At 38.1% G+C, this 25,220-nt stretch overlaps 1 protein-coding gene and 1 pseudogene across 1 annotated transcript; both read left to right on the top strand.

Moving 5' to 3' along the window:
- Positions 1-10,172: 10,172 nt before the first annotated feature.
- Positions 10,173-11,169, top strand: LOC122687743 (annotated as a pseudogene).
- Positions 11,170-23,793: 12,624 nt separating this feature from the next.
- On the top strand, positions 23,794-24,723 carry LOC122688066 (olfactory receptor 4X2-like). The gene has a single exon (XM_043893886.1). It carries the CDS (start codon positions 23,794-23,796, stop codon positions 24,721-24,723), a length of 930 nt encoding a protein of 309 aa, XP_043749821.1.
- The last annotated feature ends 497 nt before the right edge of the window (positions 24,724-25,220 follow it).

The raw sequence follows: 25,220 nt of genomic DNA, 5'->3' as shown, positions 1-25,220 counted from the left end.
CTCCCTAGGGTTCCATTATTTCTCACAGATAGTCATTCAGACTATTAATAACCACTAAGGTTTCTTTTATTTTTAAAATCTTACGCTCATGAGGACACGACAATTTGCCACTTTCTAATATCATCAGGGAATCAAATCTCCTGAAATGATGAAGCAATGAGATTCACTCTTCATTTCAGTATGTATGCTGGTTGGTCTACATAATTTGAGACTTGACTTGGGGAGTGGGGGAATATTAAGTTTCATTGTTTTCATCATGCAAGATAGAATATGGTGCCTGATATATGGAGTTTTAGAGTCTAGGAAATCATTGGAAGATCAATTAAATTTTGCTAAATTTGAACTAGTTTTTTCCTGATTATGAGTCTTTTCATTTTTTTTTTAAAAATACATATAAAAATACAATAGCTAAGAGAATTTCATTGTTGTTCAGTCACTCAATGGTGTCTGACTCTTTGTGACCCCATAGACTAGAGCATGCCAGGCTTCCCTGTCCATCTCCATTTCCTGGAGTTTGCCCAAACTCATGTCCACTGAGTTGGTGATGTCATCCAACTATCATCCTCTGTGTCCCATTCTCCTGCCTTCTATCTTTCACAGCATCAGGGTCTTTTCCAAAGAGTGGGCTTTTCTCATCAGGTGGCCTAGGTATTGGAACTTCAGCTTCAGCATCAGTCCTTCCAATGAATATTCAGGACTGATTTACCTTAGAATTGACTTGTTTGATCTCCTTGTAGTCCAGGGGACTCTCAAGAGTCTTCTCCAACACCACAGTTTGAAAGCATCGATTCTTTGGTGCTCAGCTTTCTTTATGGTCCAACACTTACATACATACATTTACTACTGGAAAAACCATAGCTTTGACTATATGGACCTTTATTGACAAAGTAATGTCTGCTTTTTAATATGCTGTCTAGGTTTGTCAAAGCTTTTATTCCAAGGAGCAAGTTTCTTTTAATTTCATGGCTGCAGTTGCCCTCCACAGTGATTTTAGAGCCCAGTAAAATAAGTCTGTCACTATTTCCATTTTTCCCCCATCTATTTGCCATGAAAGGATAGGAAGAAGAGTATAGTGTAAATATCCAGATAATGTAAATTGCTGGCAATTCTTCCTTTGTCAGCCTTTCCCACCCAGATCTGTTGTCTTTTTCTATCTGAGGTTGCTTTTTCCATCTGAGGTTGAATTCTTAGATTCCATCAATAGAAATATTTAGAGTCTGTTTTCCATTTGAGTTTTTCCAGTGAGAGAAACCAGGAACATGACAGAGGTGGCAGGAAGAGAGAGGTATTCCAATTTCATTTTCATATTCTCTCAATTTCATAATGAAATGGTAGGGTGGCTACAATCCTTCCAAGGAAAATTCTGCCTGAGGAGTGTGTTGAGTATGTGGCCTGGGACACTCTTCTTAGTTCTAGTTTCACTGGACTCCTGACACTAGTCCCTGTGTTGGCCACTTCAGTACTGGAATGGAAATTGCCTTCTGCAATTAGCCTCCAGGAACTTCATATTCTTTGTTGTCTTTAACATGTCCTGTGTTCTCTTTATTAAGTTAAATTAATTTTATTAAATTCTCTTCAGTTAAACCATCTGAGTAGACTTTTGTTTTGTCTCAGGTCTCTGACTCAAACCAGAAAGTTGCACAATAGTTACTCAATAAATGTTGCAGTGGAAGAGAGATTTCTGTCTTCACCATTGAAGCCTCGCTTGGAGAAAGGTGAGCATTACTTTGCTAGTGTGTGAAATGAGTGCAATTGTGTGATAGTTTGAACATTTTTTGCCATTGCCTTTCTTTGGGATTGGAATGAAAACTGACCTTTCCAGTCCTGTGGCCACTGCTGCATTTTCCAAATTTGCTGGCATATTGAGTGCAGCACTTTAACAATATCATATTTTAGAATTTGAAATAGCTCAACTGGAATTACATCACTGTCACTAGCTTTGTTCATAGTGATGCTTCCTAAGGCCCACTTGACTTCACACTCCAGGATGTCTGGCTCTAGGTGAGTGATCACACCATCATGGTTATCTGGGTCATTAAGATCTTTCTTGTGTAGTTCTTCTGTGTATTCTCACCTCTTCTTAACATCCTCTGCTTCTGTTAGGTTCATATCATTTCTGTCCTTTATTATGCCCATGTTTGCATGGAATGTTCTCTTGGTATCTCTAATTTTCTTGAAGAGATCTCTAACTTATTCTTATTCAACTTATTTCCCATTCTATTGTTTTCCTCTGTTTCTTTTCACTGATCACATAGAAAGGCTTTCTTATCTATCCTTGGAGAAGATTCCTGAGAGTCCCTTGGAATGCAAGTTCAAACCAGTCAGTCCTAAAGGAATTCAGTCCTGAATATTCATTGGAAGGGCTGATGCTGAAGCTGAATCTCCAATATTTTGACCACCTGATGTGAAGAACTGACTCATTGGAAAAGACCTTGAAGTTGGGAAAGATTGAAGGAAGGAGGAGACGGGGATGACAGAGAATGAGATGATTGGATTGCATCACCGACTCGATGGGCATGAGCTTGAGCAAGCTCTGGGAGTTGGTGATGGACAGGGAAGCCTGGAATGCTACAGTCCATGGAGTCAAAAAGAGTCGGACACGACTGAAATGAACTGAACATATATATATATGTATATGTATGTATACACACATATATATGCATATATATATATACATTTCTCCAATATTCAGGATCTTCATCTGTTAGAAATAAATCATAATTTTCTATCACAGGGATATTTTAAGTGTTAAAGAAACTGTTGCTCCTTACTAAAGGACATGTGTATTCATTTTGAAATGCTTAGCACACAAATATCTGGTATCTAATAAGTACTGAGCAGATGATGCTAGCTGTCTTACTAAAAAAGTTGTAAATATATGAGGTCTACAACCTGGTAATGTAAATAAATTCTGAAAATACAGCTTTTAGATTATCTATAACTGCCTCGATCTACCATATGTCTCCCATTCAGCTGAACAGGAATATAGGAAAAATAAGATTTTGAAATATATTCTATACTGAATTTAATATAAAGCCAACAATTCTATTTGTTCAACCTGAAGTTAGGAAAATATCAAAATATTTGCAACTATTAAAAGGATGTATTCACAGTTTGTAAGGCTGAAGTCTATTGGAAAAATATTTGCAAGCTCATTGCAACTTATCAAGTATCATAGGATTAGTCAGCAAATTCAAATTTCTACAGTGAAGCCTATGGATCACCTTAATGAAGAAACAATTTTTTAACTCCACATTAAAATATAATGTCTTCCAACCAAAATATTTAATATAATAACATGTATATAAGTTAAGTGATATATAATATGAGGTAATTATCAATATAATTTTATAGCTTTTACCCATATCCACAAACCAACTGGACTGAAGAGCATTTTCAGAATGACACAATAGTTTATATGGATTTTGTTTTTCTACGAAGCAGGGTCTTTGTCCACTTCACAAAGACAGTGCATTAATTATTCTTTGCATGTTTATGATAACTGATATACAAATATTTTGTATATTTCTCTCTTATCTTTTGAGATAAGTATCTTAATGACCCAACATCTTTAATTATTGCATTATCTGGGTTCTTACATAAAAATATAATTATATAAAAGGACTTGTGAAGTATGCCTTTCTTTCAAAGAGTAGTTTTGGACTTAGAAGAGTCTATTGTTTAAATAAACTCTTTTGGTTGATCCTTCTCTTTAGACAAATGCCTAGCCCTTCATATTTTAGTCCTTTTTTCCCTCATATGACTTATGAGAACTTCCAGCCCTGGAAAAGGAGTCTGTAATCTGCATCTGTTGTCTTTGTGCTTCTTTCTGATCTTTCTTGGCCTCTGACATTAACCTCTGCAAGGTTAATGTTTGCTCTGTTGTTGTCCACCAGGATGTGGGCATCTTGTGGGCATTACTCTCCCATGATTGGACACAGCCTGCAAATCTTACGTGCTGACCCAGCTGCATCTTGACTTTTAGGGGAATTGCAGACTTAAATCTGTTCTTTGTATTTCCTTGGACCTCTCCTGGAAAGTTTGCTGTGTAGGAATCAACTTCACTGGCTACATATCCCAGACTTCAAATGGTAGCTATCTTCATATTCTTCTATTTGGAAGATACTAGAAATTTGGAAATCTAGCTACTGTTCATGTCCCATAGAGACTGAAGTAACTGTGGGAGTATTAAGTCAAATCCAAGTGTAAACTGTCTAAGTAAGTTAGGCACAAACTTCAGATTGCTTTGGCTGACCAACAAATTGACTCAGTACTGAAGCCTCTAGCAAGGAAATTGGGACAACTGGTCTCAGAGAGATCTGCTAAGGCTTTGAACCACCTTTTGCTTTTTCTATCAATTATTAGTATTTCTTTCCCCAAAGGTACGACTCAGTGGTCTTTATTTTTCCCTATCATAGTCCCTGCTTTTTAATGTGAAACATGAATGGAAGATAGAGATTGGAGAGGAAGTTTGGCTTAGTCATATGCAAGATATAAAACTACCATATTATTTTTGTTTTTCATAAGCGTATTATAAGGAAACTGGGTCAGAAATAATAGGAGTTGACTCTGCTTTCAAATATTAATGTAGATATGATCTTAAAGATTAAATATTATATGCTATCAGGAATCATAAATTAAACACATCTGTGCTGATAAATCTAATTTCATTTAAATTATCTCCAATTAGATCTGAATGTCTAAAATAGATTCCTTGAAAATTGCATTTTAATCCATGAGATGAAATTATCTTCAATTACTAGTGAAAATGAGGAAAGTACAGTTTACATGAAATGCCAGTAATTCAAACCCTCTCTCTAGCATCATTGTTTGGTTATTTATTCAATGTTAGTGTTAGTTGCTCAATCATGTCTGACTCTTTGTGACCCCATGGACTTAGCCCACCGGGTTTCTCTTTCCATGGAATTCTCCAGGCAAAAATACTGGAGTGAGTTGCTGTCCCCTTTTTCAGGGATCTTCCTGTCCCAGGGATCAAAACCAGGTCTCCTGTATTTCTGGCAGATTTTTTTTACCATCTTAGCCACCAGGGAAGCCCATGGTGGCTTACAGCCTTACAAAAAAAAAAAAATGTTTATTTAATATCTCTTTATTAAACATTAACTGTGCACTCAAAATGTTTATAAACTGCTACAGATTGTAACTCAGGATATTAGGGCTTCCCAAGTGATTCAGTGCTAAAGAATCCTCCTGCCAATACAGGAGATGGAGACCTGGGTTTGATCCCTGGGTCAAGAAGATACATTGGAGAAGGAAATAGCAACCTACTCCAGTATTATTGCAGGGAAATCCCATGGACAGAGGAGACTGGTGGGGCTACAGCTTGTGGGATTGCAAAAAAAACTGTCAGACACAACTTAGTGAATAAACAACAAAGGAGCTCAGGATGTGGAATTGACATTAATTTTGTCCTCAGACACTTACTATCCTTAAAATAAATAGAATAGTTATGAAAGGAGGCATGTACCACAGAAGAGGCAGGAAAACAACAATGTGAATTCAGAAGAAGGAAACACTATTCTAACTGAAGATAAACAGAGACCATTAATCATTAAAAAAAAAAAATTATCTGCCTGAGAACTACTCCTAGTATCAAAGTCAGTACTATGTGTTTTTGTACTTACTAAAAGACACTTTGTGCGTCTAATGATTAACCCATAAGTAATGATCCTGTTAATTAAGAAGTGACTTTTGTTGACACCTCCAGGGGGAACACTGATAATATCCCTTAGGTGATTTTGTGCTGAAATCTTCTGGCATGAATCTCCCAAAGTTAACCTTTCTTGTATAAATCCTATTTGAGGGAACTTCATGAAGCTAAGAAATCACAGTCCCTTCATAGGTTAAGTCTGACAGTTCTGAAAATCAAGAACTCTTAAGAAATATTGTTCGATATTTCTTCTTTGGAGCATAAAATGGAGTGTTAGTAGTGAGTGTTAAGAATTGCCACATAAAGACCAAACAGTAGGCAGATCGACCCCAGTCTTTCAGAAGGAGGCAATAAGTGACTTGTGAGGTACTGAGAGGTCAAGCAAGTCTTGCAACCATCCTTGACCTTAGTTACAGACCCACTTCACAATATATGTGAATTTCTAAATCACAGGTAGGATTTAGAGTAGGCTTACCTCTGGAGCTTTAGCAAATTCTAGGTATTCAAGAAGTTCATACATCATACTTCCCTTATAACCTTTTTTTCCTCCAAGCTTAGAGCCTTAGAATTTGGCACAAGAAAATGTACTCCCAGTTTATATGATAATTTTGTACATTATTTTTAAGGGATGCATTTAAAGGAATTTGGGTACATGAGTGTAAGATTAAAGGCGAGAGGGAAAAAAAATGTGAACACATTTCCTTCTTCACCTGCAAGGTCTTGTATTAGGTTTTCTGCAGTGAAATGTGGTAGCTTTGGTGTATCCAGAACTACCAAAGCAGGTGCACATTGCTTTACTCAAGAGGAATATGCTTTGCTCTGCTGTGCGTGTGTCCCTTTCAAACACTGCTATGGGCTTTATTGAACTTCCAGCTGAATCTTCCAATTTGGCCAACATTCTTAGAAAAAAAATTATACAGGATTTTTTTTATCCCCCTGCATTGTGTACAGACCTTTAATTCATACCTTCCCTAAGCATAAGTGTGGTTGTTTTCAGTAGTTCTACTCTCTGAACTGTAATGATGTTATACATTTCACTGTTATCTTTTGGAAGAATATTCTTATTTCTCCCATTTTCTCACTCACCTTCCTCTTTGAATGAAGAAGAAGATCTCAACAATTTACACAAGCATTCTGCACAGACATTTTCACTACCCTGAATACTTTGTGCTAAGTCACTTCAGTCATGTCCGACTCTGTACTCCATGGACTGTAGCCCGTCAGGCCCCTCTGTCCATGGGATTCCCCAGGCAGGAATACTGGAGTGGGTTGTCATGCTCTCCTCCAGGGGATCTTCCAGACCTGGAGATCGAACACACATCTCTTATGTCTCCTCCAGTGCAAGCAGGTTCTTTACCACTCAGCCAATACTTCAGTGAGAATGATAAAAATGAATCCCTCTCCTTCACTCCCTTACTTCTGCTATTAACTTGGAAAATAACTATACTAACTCTACTTTTACAATGGGTGTTTCCCATGTGAATCCCAGAAACTAAGCCCCGAATTGCATGTAACGAGTAATAGAATGGTGTGATCCTTAATCAAGTTTTCTCTTCTTTTCTTTCTATTTCTTGAGTGCAAGACAAAATTGTGGAGTCTCTCAGAAACATATTTTCTTTACAAGCTTTGTGAAACCAACAGAATATTATACAGACTGAAGTCAGAGGCTGGGATTTTGCCTTAATCAGAATAACAGAAAAAGAACTTTGTGTACTGTTGATGACAGCAAGTTCCATAATTAGGAAGAATTTGTGGCAATATCTCAGAAATCACTGAATGGGGAAAGTGTAAGTTTTCAGAGGGTAAATCTATGTGTTAAAAACTTCTTTAATTCAAGCATATCATTTCAGTTGTCTCATGTAGCACTTCAGCCCTGGCCATGCATTAAAACCCTGTAGAAAGCTTGTTAAATATGTGAATGTGTGTTCTGACCTCAGTTGAGCTAAGGATTAGTGCTCTTAGAAACTCCACATCTGATTCCAGTGTGAAGCCAGAGTTGATAACCCCTCCTCTGAGTATTATATTTATGAAAACATGAATTTAATAAAGCAATAGAGTTGTCTTTTAAGAAATGTGACCATTCTATGTCCTTCTGGACTTGTAGTTTACTGTAGTGATTAAAGATAACTCATTTTTCAATCAGCTTTTACCTGTTTCCAAGGATTCAACTCACAAGTTTTAACTGTTAATTATTGAGACTTAAAACATGTACAACTATCACTAGATTATGTTATTAAAATCGCCTCTTATTTGTGGCTCCTTCTAGAGAATTTTGTAGTAACTCAGTCTCCATTGGCAACATCAGGGAGGCAAGAAATATACATATCATGGAAAATCAGCTGATGTGATTGGCAAGATTACCTCACCAGTTCATCATTTCTACAAATAATGGATACTGTTTTCTTGACCATGATTCAGGCATTCACCCAGATTCTGGGGATATAGTACAAATAAAGTCCATTCCCTCATGTGACTAGTATTCCAAGGGTGGAAGGGGTTATAAAAAAATAATACTTTTAGAAGTGATAAATGATATAAGAAAAATAGATCATAATGCTTGATTAGAGAGCTATTTGGTATTGAATAACTTAGATAAGAGGCCTAGATAAGCTTTCCAGAGGAGGTGTCATGAGAAGAGAGATCTAAATGAAGTGATGAAGTGAATCATTTAACAATCTGAGAGAAGAACATTCTAGGCAGATAGAACAGTATGTGCAAAGGCCCTTAGGTAGTAACATATTAGTCGTGTTTAAGGCACAACAAGACAGTCAATGTGGCAGGAAAAAAGGGCTGAAGAGAAATTGATGGAAGAATTTGGAGAAATGTATGAGAAGACATCACACAATCCCTTGCAGACCCTGATAAGAAGTTAAATTTTAAGCCCAAGTGTGATGGGAAAGTGTAGCACCATTTTACCAGGTCACCATCATGATGTGATTTGTGTTTATAAAAGATCAGTGGCAATCTTATATTCCTGGATATGTTCCAGTGTCTTCTCATTTATACTCTATGGGGACTTGAATAGAATTTGTATACCATTGTTATGTCAAAATTGTACAAATCTTAATTATATTGAATTGGTTCACAGTGCTTTTCAGTCTAATATATCCTTCTACTTCTTTGTATATTCATTCAATTAATTTTTGAGAGTTTGATATTAAAACACCAACTAAAGATCTTAATTTACCTATTTAAAAATTGTAATATATAGTGGAAATATATATATATATAACTTTGATATGTATTTTCCAAGGCTCCTGCAAGTGTGTTAGCATCTTTTCATAATTTAAAAATTAAAAGAAAGAGTAAATATGGAAAAAAAAGATAATTGGCTTATGTTGGAGGATAGAAGATTTCAAATGTGGAAGAAGGAAAATCATTATAGTAGCTTAGGCATTAGAGTAGCTTAGATTTGACTGGTAGCAGAGAAAATGCTGACAAGCTGCTGTAATATTCAATAAGTAATGTGTTAAAGGTAGAGCAGACAAGACTTTCAGATAGTTTATATATAAGGTATGAAGTCAAAGGTATGAGATTAATTGAAATGTGAATCTGAAATACACACACACACTCACACACACACACACATATATATACATATATATGTAATATAAATAAACTGAGATGTGTGAATTAATACAAAATTAGTGAGGGGCTTCCCTGGCAGTCCAGGGGTGAAAACTTCTCTTTCCAGTGCAGGGACACCAGTCCAACCCCTGGATGGGGAGCCAAGATCCCATGTCTTGTGGCCAGAAAACCACAGCATAGAACAGAAACAGTATCGCAGCAAACAACGAAGATGCTAAACACAGTGAACATCAAGATAAACAGTGAGAGATCAGTGAGATCATAGTGGGGACCAGACAAAGAAATAATCCTAGACTATCTACTGTTGATTTGAAACAAAGGAAATGGGAGGGACAGAATATCAGGGAACTGGGAGAAGTTTATTGCTGCTGGGAAGTAAGTAAGAAATAAGGAAGAAATTGAATCTGAATAAATATACACAGGCTCTAAAGAAGAGTATACTACTTCTGATTATGGAATGTTCACCTTTACTGACAAAAATAGAACCACTGTACAGAAAACCAACCTCTTTCTCCATTCCCTGATCCAGCATTATGTCATGATCAAACAAAGGCAGTAGTTTGCTTGAGCATCAGTGCTTCCTAGTCCATAGCCTAATGAGGGACATCAAAGAGGTAAGTCAGATTCTGTATGTTTTAGTGGAGATAGGTGGAGATTGTGGAGCAGCCTGCATTGATGCTGCATGGAAATCAAAACTTGCTCATGAAATAGATTATCCAGTTTACTCCGCACCACCAACCATCTGAGGCATCTAATGAAACTCTTGTATTTCTCAGGGTAGTAACAACTTAGTTAGATCTCTCTTTTGAAAACCAGTTTGGTTTAGTGCTGATTTATTTTGTCTATTTTTGAATTTCATACAACCTATTTCTTTTTATATCTGAAAACATTTCTTCTCTTATTAGAGAATATGAAAATGGATACATTTTCCTCATACAATGGCACAGAGGCAACTGAGTTTATTCTGCTGGGACTTACTAGTAAACAAGAGCTGCAGACCATCCTTTTTATGGTGTTTCTCCTGATTTATCTCATCACTCTGACTGGGAACTTTGGGATGATTTTATTAATCAGATTCACTCCCTGGCTGCAAACCCCCATGTACTTTTTCCTCACCCATTTAGAATGTGTAGACATTTTTTAATCTACAAATGTCTCTCCTCAGATGCTCCTTAACTTCTTTTTTTTTTTTTTTTTTTTTTTTTTGCTCCTTAACTTCTTATTAGAGAAAAAAACCATTTCCTACATGGGGTGCCTAGCACAATGTTTTGTTTTTGTGATTCTGCTTCTTACTGAGTATTACATGCTTGGTGCTATGGCCTATGACATGTACATGACAATCTGCAACCCCCTGCATTACAGCGGAAGGATGTCCAGGTCACTGTGCATCTGCCTGGTCACTTTCCCCTACCTCTGGGGGTCTATGGTGGGCACAATGCAGGTAATATTGACCTCCCGCTTGTCCTTTTGTGGATCCAACACCATCAACAATTTCTACTGTGCTGAACCCACTCCTCTTAATGTTGACATGTTCTGACACTTACATAAAGCAAACTGCCCTGTTTGTGTCCACAGGGATTAACCTCACAGGTTCCCTAATCACCATCCTCATCTCCTACATTTTCATTTTTGTCACCATTATGAGGATCCGTTCCAGCAAAAGGCAGCACAAAGCCTTCTCCACCTGTGGTATGTTCTATGGGTCCCTGACTTGCATGTATCTGAGAGCATCAAACAAGCAATCTGTGGAACAAGGGAAAATTGTGTCAGTGATTTGCATTTTTGTGAATCCCATGTTGAATCCATTTATCTATAGCCTCAGGAACAATGATGTGAAACAGGCTTTAAGAAGAGTATTTATGAGAAACCTTGGTACAATGAAGAAGAGTTCTCTTTTGACAGTTTCCCAGTAAAAAAAAAAAAAAGAAAGAAAAAAGAAAAAAAAGTGTCTCAAAAGCAACCCCAAAATATACCATCTTGCCTGGAGAATCCAATTCACTCCAGTATTCTTGCCTGGAGAAGGACAGAGGAGTCTGGCAGGCTACAGTCCATGGAATCGCAAAGAATTGGACCTGACTCAGCACGCATGCACACTCACATACAGATTTCCAGAGCTTGGGATCTAGTCTAATGGAAACAAAGAATGGAAGTGTAGTTTGGAAGAAAACACAACAACAGACATCAGTTTCTTATGATTAAGCAGGTTTAAGCTTTTAGTCTCACTCAAGGACTCATTTCCACTTGCTTGGCATATATTTTTTCCTTTTTCTTCAATATTGAGCATCACTGAGGTACTCTTGGAGAAGGCAATGGCACCCCACTCCAGTATTCTTGCCTGGAAAATCCCATGGACGGAGGAGCCTGGTGGGCTGCAGTCCATTGGGTCATGAAGAGTTGGACACGACTGAGCCACTTCACTTTCACTTTTCACTTTCATGCATTGGGCAAGGAAATGGCAACCCACTCCAGTGTTCTTGTCTGGAGAATCTCAGGGACAGAGCCTGGTGGGCTGCCGTCTATGGGGTCACACAGAACCGGACACGAATGAAGCGACTTAGCAGTTGCAGCAGCAGCAGAGGTGCTCTTACCAGCAAAGCAATGTACATTACAGTATATTTCCTCAATAAGAAGCTAATTTACTTCCCTATGGTATATGACATATTCCCCTAATGAAAGCTGATTTTCCTCTCAAAAATCTCATTTCTCTAATCTTCAATGTGTGTTTTGAATAAAACTGTGATGAATGCTTGTCTATATCATTTGAATGTAAAAACATATACATTTTATCATTGTTGTTCAGTCACTCAATCATTTAAACTGTTTGTGACCCCATGGACTACAGAACACCATACTTCCCTGTCCTTTATTATATCCCAGTTATTATTTGAAAAAAAGCCCTGATATTGTAATTTTAATAATCCAATAATTTGTTTCATTCAATTCAGTTCAGTTCAGTCACTCAGGCGTATCTGACTCTTTGCAATCCCATGAATCGCAGCACGCCAGGCCTCCCTGTCGATCACCAACTCCCAGAGTTTACTCAAACTCATGTCCATCGAGTCGGTGATGCCATCCAGCCATCTCATCCTCTGTCGTCCCCTTCTCCTCCTGCCCCCAATCCCTCCCAGCACCAAGGTCTTTTCCAATGAGTCAACTCTTCGCATGAGGTGGCCAAAGTACTGGAGTTTCAGCTTCAGCATCAGTCCTTCCAATGAACACCCAGGACTGATCTCCTTTAGGATGGACTGGTTGGATCTCTTTGCAGTCCAAGGGACTCTCAAGAGTCTTCTCCAACGCCACAGTTCAAAAGCATCAATTTTTTGGCGCTCAGCTTTCCTCACAGTCCAGCTCTCACATCCACACATAACCACTGGAAAAACCATAGCCTTGACTAGAAGGACCTTTGTTGGCAAAGTAATGTCTCTACTTTTTAATATGTTATCTAGGTTGGTCATAACTTTCCTTCCAAGGAGTAAGTGTCTTTTAATTTCACGGCTGCAATCACCATCTGCAGTTATTTTGGAGCCCCCCAAAATAAAATCTGACACTGTTTCTACTGTTTCCCCATCTATTTCCCTTGAAGTGATGGGACCAGATACCATGATCTTAGTTTTCCAAATGTTGAGCTTTAAGCCAACTTTTTCACTCTCCTCTTTGACTTTCATCAAGAGGCTTTTTAGTTCCTCTTCACTCTCTGCCAGAAGGGTGGTGTCATCTGCATATCTGAGGTTGTTGATATTTCTCCTGGCAATCTTGATTCCAGCTTGTGCTTCTTCCAGCCCAGCGTTTCTCATGATGTACTCTGCATATAAGTTAAATAAGCAGGGTGAAATATACAGCCTTAATGTACTTCTTTCCCTTTTTGGAACCAGTCTGTTGTTCCATGTCCAGTTCTAACTGTTGCTTCCTGACCTGCATACAGATTTCTCAAGAGGCAGGTCAGGTGGTCTGGTATTCCCATCTCTCAAAGAATTTTCCACAGTTTATTGTGATCCATACAGTCAAAGGCTTTGGTGTAGTCAATAAAGCAGAAGTAAATGTTTTTCTGGAACTCTCTTGCTTTTTCTGTGATCCAATGGATGTTGGCAATTTGATCTCTGGTTCCTCTGCCTTTTCTAAAAAACCAGCTTGAACATCTACAAGTTCATGGTTCACGTATTGCTGAAGCCTGGCTTGGAGAATTTTGAGCATTACTTTACTAGCATGTGAGATGAGTGCAATTATGTGGTAATTTGAGCATTCTTTGGCATTGCCTTTCTTTAGGATTGGAATGAAAACTTACTTTTTCCAGTTCTGTGGCCACCCATGAGTTTTCCAAATTTGCTGATATAATGAGTGCAGCACTTTCACAGCATCATTCTTCAAGATTTGAAATAGCTCCACTGGAATTCTATCACCTCCACGAGCTTTGCTTTTAGCTTTGTTTTAGCTTTCTAAGGCCCACTTGACTTCACATTCCAGGATGTCTGGCTCTAGGTGAGTGATTACACCATCGTGATTATCTGTACAGTTCTTCTGTGTATTCTTGCCACCTCTTCTTAATATCTTCTGCTTCTGTTAGGTCCATACAATTTCTGTCCTTTATTGAGCCCATCTTTGCATGAAATGTTCCCTTGGTATCTCTAATTTTCTTGAAGAGATCTCTAGTCTTTCCCATTCTGTTGTTTCCCTCTATATCTTTGCATTGATCGCTGAGGAAGGCTTTCTTATCTATCCTTGCTATTCTTTGGAACTCTGCATTCAGATGTTTAAATCTTTCTTTTTCTCCTTTGCTTTTTGATTCTCTTCTTTTCCCAGCTATTTGTAAGTCCTCCTCAGATAGCCATTTTGCTTTTTGGCCTTTCTTTTTATACTGGGTTATATAATAACACGTTTTATATGCTGGTTTTTAATACTGGGTTACAGTCTGAGAAATCAGCTAGTGAAATAAAGCTGCATATCAATATAAAATATATATTGTCATCAACTTAGCACATTAGGGGAGATTTGAGCATAACCATACATTTTTAAAATCGGGATAGAAAAATTTATTTATCCCAACATTTTCTGTTTTTTTCTTGATTCCTTGAACAAATAAAATGACAGAATTTAAAGTGTAAAATCCTAAATACTCCCATGAAATAAAAGTTTTTTATATGATTATAGCCTGGGCAGGATCCAGGGGGCACCCTCAGGATGAACGGCGTCGGCAAGAGAAGACATGTGAGACCAGCCTTGATAGGGCCAAGTCTCAGGATGAACGGCATCAGCGAGAGAGAGAGAGAGAGAGAGAGAGAAAGAGAGAGAGAGAGAGAGAGAGAGAGACAGAGACAGAGACAGAGACAGAGACAGAGAAAGACACAGAGAGAAAGACAGAAAGAGAGAGACCAGACTGGGGGTGTGCAGCAGAGTCTGGCAAACCTTTTTTTTACCATAGTTTTTATATTCTAAATACATTTTTAAGGGGAAGATGGTTTAATAGTACATCAGCTTATCCTTCAGAAACCAGGGTGTTTTCTGCATACTTCTTTGTGAGAGTCTTGTACTTTATCTTCTGGCCATGGGGCCTTTTGACATTTTATGACCTAGGTGAATGCAAAGCTGTTTTCCGTAATCTATTCTTTAATGAACACAAAGGTCAGTCCTTTTGCAGAAGTTATCAGTTAAATTTATCTAAAAGGTTTACCACACAAAGACTCTGCAGCTCCCGTGAGGCAGCCCCTGTTTAGCATTCCTGGTTAAAATGAACAATTCTAAACTCTTCTTTTTCTAAATCTTTAACTATAACCACTTTTAGAATAATATTTTTGTGTTCTCTAATAGGGCTTCCTCACCCCACGAAGGGCTCTGTGCCTATTAGGGCCTTTATGTGATAAATGCTGTTTTATGATTAGGGTATTATGAGCAGTCATGCACATTAGTACCGAGGGCATAAACACATTTGCCAAAATAAAATGCCAGCAAAGGAGTTTAAATTGAAACACTCCTTTCATCCTGGATAATCTTATAGGATACCACCGTCCGGGGGACATATTGATTAAAGTTCTAAGTTGATTCTGTTTGGAAAGAGATCGGGGAAGGCCTTCTACCTGTGTCACAGAAATTAGGGAGTAGTCTAATATAGCAAGCATCAAAAAGACAGAGATCATCTTTAAGGTGAGCGCCAGGGCAGCTTTTCGAAATCCCTGAAGTCCTGATCTGCTTTGCTTGTCAGGTCTTCTCCTCATGACCTTGTCATGGGTGGGATCTCATGTGCTGGCTCCCAGCAACCATGCATTTTTAAAATCGGGATAGAAAAATTTATTTATCCCAAGATTTTCTGTTTTTTCCTGATTCCTTGAACAAATAAAATGACAGAATTTAAAGTGTAAAATCCTAAATATTCCCATGAAATAAAACTTTTTTATATGATTATAGGGCTAATTGAAGGATGGTAGAGCTCTTCTTTCCTCCCCTAATGTGAAAATTCCTTATTTGGCACAAAGATGCTTGAAGATTTCACCCTTCTTTAAGCTGAATATCAGCATTAGTTTCCTAAAGAACTATATATATATATATATATATATATATATATGTATGTATGTATGTATATATATATACACACACAAGTACATTCTTATATGGGCTTCCCTGGTGACTCAGACAATAAAGAATCCACCCGCCAAGTAGGAGACACTGCCTCAAGCCCTGAGTTATGAAGATCCCCTGGAGAGGGAAATGGCAACTCACGCCAATAAAGCAAGAGGACAGAGGAGCCTGGTGGGTTACAGTCCATGGGCACAGAAGAGTCAGACTTGACTCAGTGACTAAACCACCACCATCACTATATCCTGATATACTTTAATGTAGGATAGCATTGTAATAATCATAATATTTATAAAAAGATTTTTCCAAGAAGAGGTAGGACTAACTAAATAGCAATTGAAAAAGTAGTAAATTAATTCTGGAAAGGCAAAGTGTGGGATCACTTGATCAGAAGTTCACACAAAGTAAATGCTTATTATTATTATTATTATTTTTACATATAACAACAAATAATATTGGAGGGCACAGACTTTACCTACCTACCTATGATACTATCACAAAGAAGAGTTTTATGTATTCTTATTTTATTTTGCTAGAAAGCCTTCAGGAGACTCTTTAAATTATACTTGAAGACATGAATTCCTTAGGTAATATCACTCTGCTTTAATTGTAATGACCAGTTGACATGTGTCTTCTAAAAGAACAAGTAACTGCTTTACCTACACAGATGTCAGTCAGATAATTGAACTTATCCCACTGACACTGTTTGCTATTTGTGTTCTTGTGATTATTTAATTCATTATATTTTTGGTTATGGCAGATTCAATAATGTACTGGAAGTTCTAATCTATGCAATAAAATTATACTGATTGAAATAAAAAAAAGCATCCTATTCACAGATCACTTAACATTTTATATAGAATCTCCATTTAAGACACACAAATGAAATGTTAACTAGATTTATTGTGGTTATCATTATGTTGTACATCCCATTTTTAATATGCAGAAGAAAAGCTAAGAGTATACAGTGGAAGGTCACATGGTAAAGATCAATATACATAGATTATTGATATTATTATGTAAAAAAGCAGCTGTAACTAGAAAATAAATGTTTCTATATATCACTTATAACATCAAGAGTGTAAACCATTTAGAAATGACTTTTTTTAAAAAATAAAACTGTTTGAGTTACTTACTGATAACCACAAAACACTGCATGCAGGGAGGAATTAAAGGAGACTTAAATAATGGAGAGATATGTCTTCTTTGTGGATTGTAACATTCAGTATTTTTAAGTCCAATATTTTTAAGTTACCAATTCTTATTAAAATTCATCAATAGTTTTAATGCCAGTCCAGCTGGCTTATTTTTAATAGACAAACTGATTCTAAATTATATAGAAATTGTTAAAAAAAATCTTAAATTAGCCAAAACAATTTTGAGAGAGAAGAAAAATAACTGAATGATTTACACTATCTAATTTTAAGAGTTAGTAAGAAACTACAGTACTCAAAACAATAAATTTAGTTACACTAAGCAACACATTTTCAATATGGGTGAAATAGCCTTATATTGGAAGAAGACTAGGACACCCATAGCTAAAGAGATGTCAAAGTTTCAAAGGAGAGGGTTTGCCTCATTTCAAGTCTTCAAAGGACTGCCTGAGTCTCCTGTTAGGGGCTAATGTAGCTCGTGGCTGTAATTGAAGCCAATGCTCATTTACCACTTTGAACATTCTAGAACCCTTAAGAAGTATGCTAAATCTACTCTGCCTCTGCTTTATAAGTGAAACATGAGTGTAAATGATAGTGCATCTGTTTACAACATGCTGCTGCTGCTAAGTCACTTCAGTTGTGTCCAACTCTGTGCTATCCTGTGGACTGTTGCCTGCCAGGCTTCCTCTGTCCATGTTATTCTCCAGGCAGGAATACTAGAGAGGGTTGCCATGCCTACTCCAGGGGAATCTTCCCAACCCAGGGATCACGCCCATGTCTCTTATATCTCTTGCATTGACAGGCAGGTTCTTTGCCGTTAGTGCCACCTGGTAAGCATGGTTTACTAAATATTTTAAGCCCACTGTTGAGATCTACTGCTCAGAAAAAATAAATGAAAATAAAGAAAAGAAGAGAAAATGATTTCTTTCAAAGTATGATTACTTATTGACAATGCACCAGGTCACCCAAGAGTTCTAATGGAGATATACCACAAGATTTGTGCTGTTTTATGCCTGCTAACACAACAGAGCAATCACATTCCCCATCCATTCTGCAGCATATAGATCAAGCTATCATTTCAACTTTCAGATGTTATTATTTTAAATATATGTTTTGTAAATCTATGGCTGTTGTAGTTAGTGATTTCTTTGATGTATCTGGACAAAGGAAATTGAAAGCTTCCAGAATGGATTCATTGTTCTGGATGTCATTAAGAACATTCATGATACATTTGGAAGATGTAAAAATACTAACATTAACTGGATTTGGGAAAAATTGTATCCAAACCTTCATGAATGTCTTTGGGGAGTTAAAATTTCAGTGGAGAGAGTAGCTTCAGATATAGTGGAAATAGTAAGAGAACTCAATTAGAAGTAGAGACTGAAGATATGACTGAATTGCTGCGATCTCAGGATAAAACTTTAATGGATGAAGACTTGCTTCTTGTGGATATGCAAAGCAAGAAGTTTCTTCAGATGGAATCATTCCTAGTGAAAATGTGCAGACTGTTGACATGACAACAAAGGATTTAGAATATTGCATAAACTTAGTTGGTAAAGCAGTGGCTGCGTTTGAGAGCATTGATTCCAACTTTCAGAGATCTGCTGTGGGTAAAATGCTGTGGAACAGGGTTACTTGCCACAGGCAAATCATTTGCAACAATGTCAATTATGTGGCAAACTTCATTGCTGCATTTTAAGAAATTGTCACCACAACCCAAATCTCCAGCAGCTGCCACCCTGATCAGTAAGCAGTCATTAACAGTGAGGCAATACCCTTCACCAGCAAAATTATTATAACACACTGAAGGGTAGATAATAATTAGTATCTTAATAAAAAATATATGCATTTTTAGACATAATGCTGCTGCATGCTTAATAGCCTGCAATATCATATAAATATAACTTTTATATGCACTGGGAAACCAAAAAAAATGTGTAATTTGCTTTATGATGCCATTCACTTATTGAAGTGGTCTGGAACAAAGCCTGCAATATATTTTAGGTATGCTTGTTTTGAATTTTATGCTCCCAAATAGGGAGATGAATTGTGATATTTGGTTATTTTCAAGCACATAAGTTTTGTGGACTAAGTGGGATTTATATAGAGCAATCATATTCCCCAGGGTGCCTGGAATATTTGGTCCAATTCCACTATTAGAAAAAAAAAAAAGCAGAAACAAAACAAGAAAGCTCATGGCAAAATGACATGGAGCCAGAGTGAATACATGTGGATTCAGCCATTTCTAAGTTCCCTCTGAGTCCTAACAGCCCATGCTTTGGCGACTTTAAGTACAGAAGCAAAAAGAGGATGTTTGAAAAAAGAGGAGGTCAAAGGAAGTTTTTTTTTTTTTCATTTATTTTTATTAGTTGGAGGCTAATTACTTCACAACATTGCAGTGGGTTTTGTCATAGTTTTGACCTCCTTGTTTCTCAGACTACAGATGAGAGGATTTAACATGGGGATGACCACCATCTAAAACACAAACACCACTTTGTCTTGGTCCATTGAGTAGCTGGAACTGGGGCCCAGATACATGAATAGGATTGTGCCAAAGAAGATGGTGACCACCATCATGTGGGATACGCAGGTGGAGAAGGCTTTGTGTCTCCCCTCAGCAGAGTGTATCCTCAAGATGCCAGTGAGGACGTAGAGATAGGAAATGAGAATAGTCAGGAGGCAGCTCAGTTCACTAAAACTGGCAAAGGCAAAAATGACAAATTCATTGACATGTGTGTCAGAACAAGTGAGTTTCAGGAGGGGTTGAGAACAGTGTAGAGATTCCTTAAAAAACTAGAAATAGAAGTGGCATATGACCCAGCAATCTCACTGCTGGGCATACACACTGAGGAAACCAGAATTGAAAGAGACACATGTACCCCAGTGTTCATCACAGTGCTCTGTTTATAATAGCCAGGACATGGAAGCAACCTAGATGTCCATCAGCAGACTAATGGATAAGAATGCAGTGGTACATATACACAATGGAATATTACCCAGCCGTTAAAAAGAATACATTTGAATCAATTCTCAAGAGGTGGATGAAACTGGAGCCTCTTATACAGAGTGAAGTAAGCCAGAAAGGAAAACAACAATATAATATACTAACGCATATATATGGAATTTAGAAAGATGGTAATGATAACCCTGTATGTGAGACATCAAAAGAGACACAGATGTATAGAACAGTCTTTTGGACTCTGTGGGAGAGAACAAGGGTGGGATGATTTGGGAGAATGACATTGAAACATGTATATTATCATATGTGAAATGAATCACCAGTCCAGATTCGATGCATGATACAGGGTTCTCAGGGCTGGTGCACTGGGATGACCCAGAGGGATGGGATGGGGAGGAAAGTGGGAGGGGGATTCAGGATGGGGAATACATATACACCTGTGGCAGATTCATGTCAATGTATGGCAAAACCAATATCATATTGTAAAGTAAAAAAAAAGAAACAAAGAAAGAAAAGAAAATAGCATTAACCTTTTCTGAAAATTTATAACTTTCAATGAGCAAATAGTCTCATCCACAAGTATTTTAACAAAAGAATTTTCCTGTAATGCACATTCATAGACTAACTTTAAAAATTCATCTTCCTTAGATGTATTAAATTGAATCCTTCAACAGAGAAAATATTTTGTCTTACAGCCTTCCACAGAAACTCAGTGATGAGATGTACAGAATGAATGTAGATTTTCTCAAATATCTGGACCTTTTATTTAATTATTTGCTAATCTTCCTAGTATTTTTTAAAATATAATGGATAATGATAAAAATGTTAATGGCTAACTCAGAATTTGACACTCTCAAAAGCAATTATTAGGTTGGCCAAAAAGTTCGTTTGGGTTTTTTTACATGACATCTTATGTTAAAACCTGTAAAATAATTAAAAATATATGATCATAATAGTCTCCTAATCACTAGTTGAAACTTGGCATTTTTGTTTCAACTTTAATTTTAATCAGGCTAAATTAATGACAATTATGTTTAGGACTGGGAGAGAGCACATTGATCTTACAATGTGTTATTATGCCATTGGAAAACTATTCATGGCAGAAAATTGATACAGATGAGGTCAAGCAGAGTAATAAACTCACATGTAGTGTTTTCAAACCAACATCCAGTTTAATACTGACAAATATTACTTTGGAAAAAATTTGTTTCCTTCTGAGAAGAGTGTCTCAATAGCAGTCGTATTGTGATTTTGGCTCAGATAGCCTTTGTTGTGGTGATAGGGGGATGTCTTCTGCATTGTAGGATGTTTCTTAGCATCTCTGGCCTCTTCCCATTAAATGCCAGGAACAGCCTCCTTCCTACAAAGGTAGGAAATGAAAACAATGTCTCCAGATGTTGCCAAATATCCTTTGGGGGCAAAATCTCCCACGGTTGAGAACAACTGTTCTGTAGCCTCACCTTCATCCACACCAAAGGTCAGGAGGAGTGCTGTCTCAGTTTCTGATGTTTGTGGCCCATAATTCCTTGAGCCCAGTGTTTGACTGTGTGGATCACAGCAAACTGTAGTAAATTCTGAAAGAGATGGAAATACCAGAGCACCTGACTTTCTTCCTGAGAAATCTGTATGCAGGTCAAGAAGCAACAGTTAGAACTGGACATGGAACAACAGACTGATTTCAAATTGGAAAATGAGTACATCATTGTCTGTCTATTGTCACCTTGCTTATTTAACTATATGCAGAGTACCTCATGAGAAACACTGGGCTGGATGAAGCACAAGCTGGAATCAAGACTGTTGGGAGAAATATTAATAACCTCAGGTATATAGATGATGCCACCCTTATGGCAGAAAGCAAAGAAGAACTAAAGAGACTCTTGATGAAAGTGAAAGAGGAGAGTGAAAATGTTGGCTTAAAACTCAACATTCATAAAACTAAGATCATTGCATCTAGTTGCAGCTCTTCATGGCAAATAGATGGGAAAACAATGGAAACAGTTACAGGTTTTATTTTGGGGGGCTTCAAAATCACTACAGATGGTGACTGCAGACATGAATTTGAAAGATGCTTGCTCCTTGGAAGAAAAGTTATGGCCAACCTAGACAGCAGAGACATTACTTTACCAACAAAGTTCTGTCTAGTCAAAGCTATGGTTTTTTCCATATGTATGGATATGAGAGTTGGACCATAAAGAAGGCTGAGCACCAAAGAATTGATGCTTTTGAACTTTGGTGTTGGAGAAGACTCTTGAGAGTCTTTTGGACAGCAAGAAGATCCTACCAGTCAATCCTCAGGGAAATCAGTCCTGAATATTCACTGGAAGGACTGACACTGAAGCTGAAACTCCAATACTTTGGCTACCTGATGCAAAGAACCAACTCATTGGAAAAGACCCTGATGCTGGGAAAGACTGAAGGCAGGAGGAGAAGGGGACAACAGAGGATGAGATTGATGGATGGCATCACTGACATGATGGACATGAATTTGAGTAAGCTCCGGCAGTTAGTGATGGAGAGGGAAGCCTGGCATGCTGCAGTCCATGGGGTCGCGAAGTGTCAGACATGACTGAGAGATTGAACTGAACTGATCTGATCCTTGGGATGGTGTCATTTCACATAGAACCTTGACTGAGTTCATGATAAGAAAGAGCTGGATCTAATTGCCCTCAGAACAGCATAGAGCCCCATAGCCTAAGTGCTCTGTGAACACTGGGTAAAATTAATTTAATATATTCCCTATTGATTTCTGAAGTTATGTTACCTACAATAAAGTTTGAGAGGTTGGTATCCAGGTCCTTCTTCCCATGAGGTAGGTGCCTGATTAGGAAGGAGAAAGACATGGCTCTCTGGGGACCAATCTTCTCTCATTTGATCATCACATACACCCTCCACCTCTAGTATCTCTCAGCAGAGTGAACACAAAGCTTAGCTGACAGAATTCTTATTCCTCTGTGGAACATCTGAGAGGCAAGTCCACTGTGTTCTTGTTTTTAATCCGGTGGAATGGACTCGCTGGCTTAGTGTCAGCATTCCTAAGGTTGCATGGAGAGCAGATCCTCCATCTGGCAACACCTAAAATGTGTGAGCTCTGGCGCATAACTTGACCTTAATGCTTGGAGATTGAAAACTGTATGTGCTCAGAGCACTATTGTACTCTCTGGGATCAGAACAGATAAAAGGAACAGTAGTGAGACAGCAAAGTCCCAGGAATGGTAGGGTGAGTTTTGTTTTGTGAGCATGTGATGATTATAACTTCACTTTGAAAGTAAAGGGAATGCTACCAGAAAGCTTGTGGAGTTTCACAAAGTGCTCTCACATTGGCCTGGTCTTTGCCTGAAACAAGCATTGTGCTAGACATGGGATTCATGGATGGAAAGATGTGGTCTTGGTCTTTGGTGACCTTTGTTCTTTCAGTATTTGCTGATCTTCTGTGATGTACCAAATACTGTGCTAAGTAGGCTAGGATGATATATATGCACTCTTCCTTCATCCTACATTCACTGAGTGTAATTTTGTGCAGGTGCTTCAGTTAGCACTGGAGATAGAGTGGTAGCAAGAAATAACATCTTCTCTAGAAAGTTCAGTTTCATGGGCCAGATGGTCACATAGAACAAATACAATTCAATGTGTAAAGTGCTGTATTTCCAAAATGTCCTAGGAGAAGAGGGTCACTGACTGTAATATCCTGTGGATTGCAGAGATGGATTTCCTATTTCTGAGAACACTTTTAGGTTGCAGAATCTGAATGGTAGCATTTCAGGTATACAGATGACTATTATATAATTCAGCTGCTAAAGGAAGAATTCTTTTGTATTATTTTGGATCACACACCCAAATTACTGCCTCCTGGTGGCTATGTCATGGCTAAAACACACAATGTTACAGAATTTATTTTCTTGGGACTTTCTTCCAATCCAGAGGTGCAGAAGGTTTGCTTTGTGATATTTCTGCTCTTGTATATAGCCATTGTCTTGGGGAATTTCCTCATTGTCCTCACTGTCATGACCAGCAGAAGCCTTGGCTCCCCCATGTACTTCTTCCTGAGCTATCTGTCCTTTGTGGAGATCTGCTACGCCTCGACTACAACGCCCAAACTCATCTCAGATCTGCTGGCTGAAAGGAAAGCCATATCTCTATGGGGCTGCATGACACAGCTTTCCTTTCTCCACTTCTTTGCTGGAACTGAGATTTTCCTGCTCACTGTGATGGCCTATGACCGCTATGTGGCCATCTGCAAGCCCCTCAACTACACCACCATCATGAACCAGCAGGTGTGTGCCTTCCTGGTGGGAGCAGCATGGATATGGGGATTAGTGCATTCCTTGGCCCAAATCCTTCTCATCTTCCATTTGCCCTTCTGTGGCCCCAATGTAATTGACCACTATTTCTGTGATGTGCTTCCCCTCATGAAACTTGCCTGCTCTGACACCTTCCTCATTGGTCTTCTGATTGTTGCCAATGGGGGGACCCTGTCTGTGATCAGCTTCATCGTCCTCTTAGCCTCCTATGTGGTCATCTTGCTCCATGTGAGGACTCGAAGCTCTGAGGGTCGGCGCAAGGCCCTGTCCACCTGTGGGTCCCACATCACTGTGGTCACCTTGTTCTTTGTGCCCTGCATCTTCATCTATCTGAGACCTTCTACCACCCTGTCTGTGGACAAGATGGTCGCTGTGTTCTACACGGTGATCACCCCACTCCTCAACCCTGTCATCTACTCCCTGAGAAATGCTGAAGTGAAGAAGGCCATGAAGAGGCTGTGGGTCAGGACAATGAAACTAGAACAGAAATAGAGATCGAGTCTTGGAATTAATACCCATCACCACACATAGTTACATATATCAATCTTGTGGAAATCCACTTTTTTTTAATTTTTATTGTGCCACATGGCTTGTGAGATCTTGGTTCCTGGACCAGGGACTGAACTCACATCCTCGGAAGGAAAACTAGGAGCCCTAACTATAGGACAGCTAGGAAATTCCTCTTATTTTGTTAAAATACATCCAGCAACTCTGTGCCTTTTGATTGGAGAGTTCAATTCATTTACCCTTATAGTAATCATTGAAATGTAAAGACCTAATATTCCTATTTGACTGTTTTCTGTTGGTTTTGTATTGATGGTTGATCCTTTTTGCTGCCTACATTTGTGAATTGGTGACCTTGCATGGTGTTATGCTGTGATTTCCTTGCCTTTATCCTTTGTGAATCTACTGTTGGTTGGGCTTGTGGTTTAGGTAACCATGAGGCTTACCTAAAACATAGTGACACAATCTACTTTATACTGATACTG

The sequence above is a fragment of the Cervus elaphus genome, chromosome 32 (assembly GCF_910594005.1).
Source record: "Cervus elaphus chromosome 32, mCerEla1.1, whole genome shotgun sequence".
Lineage (NCBI taxonomy): Eukaryota > Metazoa > Chordata > Mammalia > Artiodactyla > Cervidae > Cervus > Cervus elaphus.
Note: the sequence above shows the minus strand (reverse complement) of the source record. Positions and strands in the feature narration are given on the sequence as shown.